At 40.4% G+C, this 6,191-nt stretch overlaps 1 protein-coding gene across 2 annotated transcripts in view; it reads left to right on the top strand.

Annotated features, from left to right (window-relative positions):
• Window positions 1-4,243: 4,243 nt before the first annotated feature.
• LOC108551121 (facilitated trehalose transporter Tret1-2 homolog) overlaps window positions 4,244-6,191 on the top strand; it is an 8,300-nt gene continuing 6,352 nt past the window's right edge. For both annotated transcript variants that reach the window (XM_017905158.1, XM_017905159.1), the window contains exons 1-2: window positions 4,244-5,163; window positions 5,776-5,947. In XM_017905158.1, the coding sequence (XP_017760647.1) occupies window positions 5,885-5,947 (63 nt within the window). In that variant the 5' untranslated portion in view covers window positions 4,244-5,163; window positions 5,776-5,884. The remainder of the gene's footprint in view (window positions 5,164-5,775; window positions 5,948-6,191) is intronic.

Raw genomic sequence — 6,191 nt, 5'->3', positions numbered from 1 at the left:
GGAAAAATTAATTTTTGGAGGTGTATTTATTCAGACATTTATTCGATTGTTGAACGAATTCTCGTACAAATTTAACTACGAACAAACGATCAGCTGCACGTGTTAAGTTTCGAGATACGATTTGATTACCAACATCTATAGTTAAAATCGATGTGCGTGCAAAAATGCCAAGGACACACAGGTGTATTATTACCGTTCCGCTTTGTCCTCTTCTAGAGAATTAGAAACGTAGAAAAATAAAGTCGAAGTTCGACGAACGGGATTCCTGACGCTTCTAAAAATTTCCGATTATTCGTCGAGAAGGGTGTGCGTTCATTTTCCATGAAAATTATTGCGAACGCAGGCACTTGGAAGGCAAACGGATTTATTAGTGAGAAATCGCTTCATTATTGAGCTATCATATTATTGCATTACCATATCATTAAAGTAATGCAGAGAAATGCACCTGTAGCAGTTGCTGGCCTGTGGCTATCAAATTGAAACCAGAAGTATGTCTAATTTTCTGATTTATAAGAAAAGAAAATTTTGACTGTAATAGAGAGGCAGAGAATATTCTGTCCTTTTCTTAGTGAGCAAAGAAAATTGTGGATTGGTCTTTAAGAAAAAAGAAAATTCCATATTATCCCTTTTAAGCACTGAAAATTCTACATCATCCTTCGCAAGCAAAATTCTATATTATCCTTCAGGAATAAAAGAAATTCCATTCTTTCCTTTTCAAGCAAAGAAAATTCTGCACTTCTACTTAGAAGAAAAAGAAATTCCTCCTTATCCTTCCTGTGCACAAATAATTCAGCATTATTCTCCACGAAAGTGAAGAAAATTCCACGTTTCCCCTCAGGAACGACAAAAATCCTACACTCTGTCTGTCCGAATTAAAGAACATTTCAATGAAAATTCTACATCATCCTTTGCAAGCAAAATTCTATATTATCCTTCAGGAATAAAAGAAATTCCATCCTTTCCTTTTCAAGCAAAGAAAATTCTGCACCTCTACTCACAAGAAAAAGAAATTCCTCTTTATCCTTGCTGTGTACAAATAATTCGGTATTATCCTCCACAAAAACGAAGAAAATTCTATATTTCCCCTCAGGAACGACAAAAATCCCACAATCTGCCTGTCCAAATTAAAGAACATTTCGCTACCTTCCAATAAGAAAAGAAAATTCCATACCATCTCACGCGAACCAAGAAAATTAGCATTGCACCCACAAATGAAAAGCTACAGCGAGTCGTGTGCTGGTGCCACGATTGGTGGAAAAAATCCACGATCCTCCATAAAGGTTCACGTGCGAAACACGAGAGGATATTAGCGGACGCAGCGAAGTAGTTAGAAACCTGGCGTCTTATTTTTCGATTTCCTGTCAAAAGCGGAGCATGCTGACGCGGAGGAAGATCGACAGCGGCGAACACTGACCTCCCTCTACTACTTGCCTGTGTCCTTGGCCTTGAAACGAGAACGTGTTTCGGGAGATGAAATCCAACCGCACAGGTGGAACGATAATTGTTCGGCCGTCATAGCGAACGTAAGGCTTGCCTTTACTTTCGCTCCGTTACGGAATCGGAGAACTCGCCGAAGAAGAGAGTCGCGGCGTTAGGTAACGCCGGCCATTTTTACCGTGACCAGTGGTCGTCGCGTGGAAATGGGGAGGAAAATGTACGGAGATGTGCGAAACAGGGTCGCGAACAGAACGAGTGTCACGAAATAAGAAGATTTCGAGAAGATTTCTGTTACATGATTTCCGGGAATGTCGGAATGAACAAGTATGGATCCTTCGTTATCAGAATAATTTGGAAAAAATTATTACGCTATGATTTAAATGTGAAAAATGACGTATCGACGCAGTAATTAATTTTAGCGTCTATTTTCTAAAATTTTAGAAAACTATAGAGTTAGAAAATTTAATTTAGAATTTTAGAAAATTTGAATACAAAAATTTACCTATAATTGCAATCGCGAGTTAGAATTAAATAGATTGCAAGGAATAGAAAATTAGAATTGAAAAGAGTAGATTGAATTTAATCCATGAAATTATTAAATCAATTAATATATCAATAATCCTGAATATCGTTAAGTGTACACATAATTGATGTTAATTTAATTATTTGAGCTATAATATTAATAAAAAGGAGGGTAATAAATACGTGCACTTTTACAAACTTCGATTTCTTCTTTTAAGGGAGAAAATTCAGGAATGCACATATTTCGATGAATGAAAGATTGGAAGAAGCAATCTGTTATGTGGTAGATGTATCGGTATTTCGTACAGCGTATTCTCTTTAAAAGAATTTTGACGAGAAGGTTGGAAAATGGATATTAAATGTATCGAAATATCGAATTGTCTGGGAGGATCGGTAGAGACACGAGAGATCTTGCAAGTTTCTCGAGTAATGGAAGGAAAATAAGTGTGAAGTATCGAACGAGCCATTCGACGCGCATTTGTTGACGAATTATCCAATTTGTGCCTCGTGGCATTCCGTGCTATTTGTTTACCAACGCAATTAAGTTTAATTGAACTCTTGTTAGCGCCAATCTACATGCTTCTGTTCGCTGGAACCAGGTTCGTTGACATTCGCGTAGCTCTTAATCGCCGGCAAAGGAAAACGAATTTACAGAATTAATTGGACGGGAAAAAGTTTCCGAAATTTCAACCATTTTCTGGTCCGTGGAAGAACGAATCGCAATTATACTTGCGTAAAAATGTAGCATTGTAGCGTGAATCATGAAATTCGCTCGTCGTCGCCGAGGCAGATTAATTCTCTTGTGCAGATGCAAGATCCTCTTGCAAGATGTAAGAAAAGATATGATTCAAAGGATGATTAACGCGTCGATCATTTTAATCCGTTTTATGATCCACGAAAAGCTGTCGACAACGAGCAGTCTGACTTATGACACCGATCCAAGGACTATGTCCGATTAAGTGCGATAATCTGTCGTCGACGGCCACGTTTGCTTCCGCTTTTCAAACTCTTCCGTGTCTCAGAATCGTTAAATTTTATTGTCTTAGTTATCGTTTATTGTCTATTCCGTTCTCGGAGTTCTGAGGTCTAACGTTTGAGATCTGAGTTTTCAGTTGTGAGTTCCAAGGTCTGAAATCTGAGATCCGAAGTCTGAGATATGAGTTCCAAGGTCTGAGATTTGAGTTCCGAGGTCTGATATCTGAGTTTTGAGTTGCGAGGTTTGTGGTCTGAGATCTGAGTTTCGAGATTCGAGGTATGACTTTCGAAATCAGAGATTTGAGTTCTAAGGTCTGAGATCTGAGTTCCAAGGTCTGAGATTTGAGGTCCGAGGTCTGAGATCTGAGTTTTGAGTTCCGAAGACTGAAGTCTGAGTTCAGAGGTCTGAGATCTGAATTCAGAGGTCTGAGATTTAAGTTCCGAGATCTGAGATCTCAGATTTGAGTTCCGAAGTCTGAGATCTGAGTTCTGAGGTCTGAGATTCGTGTTCCGAGATCTGAGATCTCAGCTTTGAGTTCCGAAGTCTGAGATCTGAGTTCAGAGGTCTGAGATTTAAGATCCGAGGTCTGAGATCTGAGCTTTGAGTTTTGAAATTTAAACTTCGAGATCTAAGATATGAGTTCGAGATCAGAGATCTGAAATCTGAGTTCCGAGGTCTGAAATTTGAGTTCAAGATCTGAGATTTGAGTTTTGAGTTGTGAGGTTTGAGGTCTGAGTTCCAAGATCTCGGCACTAAATAAACGCCACCTACAAAGCGGTATACACGCGACTCGATCATATACTGGATGATACGCAAAGCACAAGTTTGAGAGCCACTGAAGAGAGATAATTCCGATAATTGGTTATCTTTTCATATGCAAAACAATACATATAAATACCTCATTCGACATCGTATTATCCAAAAATACTTAAACCACCGCTCATCATACTTCATTCAACTTATTACCAACCTTGCAAAAACTACTAGAAAGAATGTATTTAATTTTTCCATATATTCGCGTTTTTCCTCGAATCTTTGCCAGGTACATATAAACCAAGATACTCAAGCAAACGGTAGCTCTTCTATATTCCCGCGCGTTGACTCGAAACCTGATCTCCTCAGCTTCGAATATTCCGAATATTCCTAATTACCAATCGTGTACCGAAAGACAGGAAAAGCCCGTCGCAGCACCCAGAGGTCTTTGCGTTCGCGACGCGTCATTGGGTGACGTCTTGGCCGATCCGCGCGATACGCTGCGTGCGATTGGATCAGCTTACGCAATCGGTTCCTTTATCAGTGGGAATTCGCGGGTGCCACATACGTTTCAGCGATCGCGTGTCAGCAAACGCGGAATATCGCGACCCGCCACGGATGTGAATGGTCCACGACGATCGTGAAGGAAGAAACGTCGGTCCCGCTGGCAGCAGATAAAACCGGACCTGCATTCAGTGAATAACGAGTCTTTGCGTGGCTGTCCTCTCGGCTGCAACTGCAACACCATCGAGCGTTGTGCCACCAGCCCGACTCCAACCCGGCACCAGACTCTCCTGCACGTGCACCCTTCGCGATTTACGAAGCCGAGAGCTCGAGGGAGAGACCCGTTTGGACCTCTTGGGGTCGTAGGAAGACCTGGATTCTCGCGGTCAGAGGTGAAAGAAGAGCCGAGAATCGCGTGGCCAAAGGTGTGGACCGATATATAACCTAGAAGAATATCAGGAAACTGAGACACGTCGAGTGGGTGTGGTGAGAGGAATCGCTCGAGGAGCCAGCTAGTCTATCTCGTTATGAAGTTATTCGAGTGACGAACCTGGTCCAGGAGAGTGACTTCGCGGGGTGAGAAAGGGCGAGGAGGAAGGAGAAGCAGGATAACGCGGGAAAGAGATCGTGATCGTCGGGCAAGATCGAGAGAGCGAGGATTTCGAGTGTAATTGGAGTTCTCGTTGGTGTCTGTTCGAGATCTGACAAAGTGTTCCCTAGACACGGAGGGGAAATGAATTTATGGGAAGCGTTGGAGGAGGCCGAGGACAAAAATTTCTCTAATTGGAGACTGCATAACTGCTTGCTGTGGAAAAATGTCTTGCTGCTTCACTGCGGGGACTTCTGGTTGATTCACTCTTTCTAGGAATGTGGGATCTCTATTTGTGGGTAGAGTTCACAGAGTCTGACGATGATGGAGCACTGAGCGTCCTGTAGCTCGACTGATACAACCTGTTGGCAGAGATTCTCAGGTAAATTGCTTTTCGAGGTTATTTCTACGCGATTCGACCAGAATTTGCGGAATATTTTCGCGTTGCTTTATCGGCAGAGGAGGATTCAATTAATAAGCGAGTATCGCAGATTAATTACTAAAATACGAATTTAAAGTGGAAAATTAATTAGAATTACCAAATCAGTCGAGATGATTGGGCTCGGGATTTTTCACTTTGCAATTAATAAAAATAGATGTAGTTTTTAGTCAAACTTTACAGCAGAGTGAAATTTTGGACAGATTTTATTTGAAAAATGTTATCAATATTTTCAGAGGCATCCAAAATTTTGTAGGATGGATCTAAAATATAGAGTTCTTGATATTTTTAGTCAAATTTTATAGCAGAGTGAAATTTTGGATAAATTTTATTCGAAAAATGTTATCGATATTTTCGGAGCCATCAAAAATTTTGTAGAATTGGATCTGAAATGTAGGATTTCTGATATTTTTAATCAAACTTTATAGTAGAATGAACATTTTGGATAGATCTTGTTCGAAGAATGTTATTGATATTTTCGACCAATAAAATTGGCGCTGATTCATGTCGAGATAAAACAGTAATTGTCTATATTATATATAACGCTATGTTTAGGTACCCATTGGAGATCGGTAGTTCCAGTGTGAAGGAAGAAGAGGAGAAAAATAGGGAAGAAATAAAGGGACGTCGTGACGTTTGCAAAGGTACCATAAAATACGCAGAAATGAGTATCAAAAACGAACAGAATAGCACGAACGGGCACGTGTTGGGGTGCTCTGATACCAAGGTAAGCCATTATCAGAAACACACTTCCATGAAAGCACTTCGCGGTCTCGTCGAACCTTCTTTCTCCATTAAGATAAATTTCTTCGCGTCGATATTAATCAGTTCGAATCGTAACACACAAGTCACATCATTGACACCACTTGCCAAAATAATTCCTTGCTCTAAATCACCGTTCAAATTATCGCCTTAGCATGGTGCAATCAATTTAACATCAATAAAAGAATATCGTTCTGATACCAAGACGC

The sequence above is a fragment of the Eufriesea mexicana genome, unplaced genomic scaffold (assembly GCF_001483705.2).
Source record: "Eufriesea mexicana isolate 0111107269 unplaced genomic scaffold, ASM148370v2 scaffold3653, whole genome shotgun sequence".
Classification (NCBI taxonomy): domain Eukaryota; kingdom Metazoa; phylum Arthropoda; class Insecta; order Hymenoptera; family Apidae; genus Eufriesea; species Eufriesea mexicana.
The sequence above is the reverse complement of the archived record's forward strand: the minus strand, read 5'-3'. Positions and strand labels throughout refer to the sequence as shown.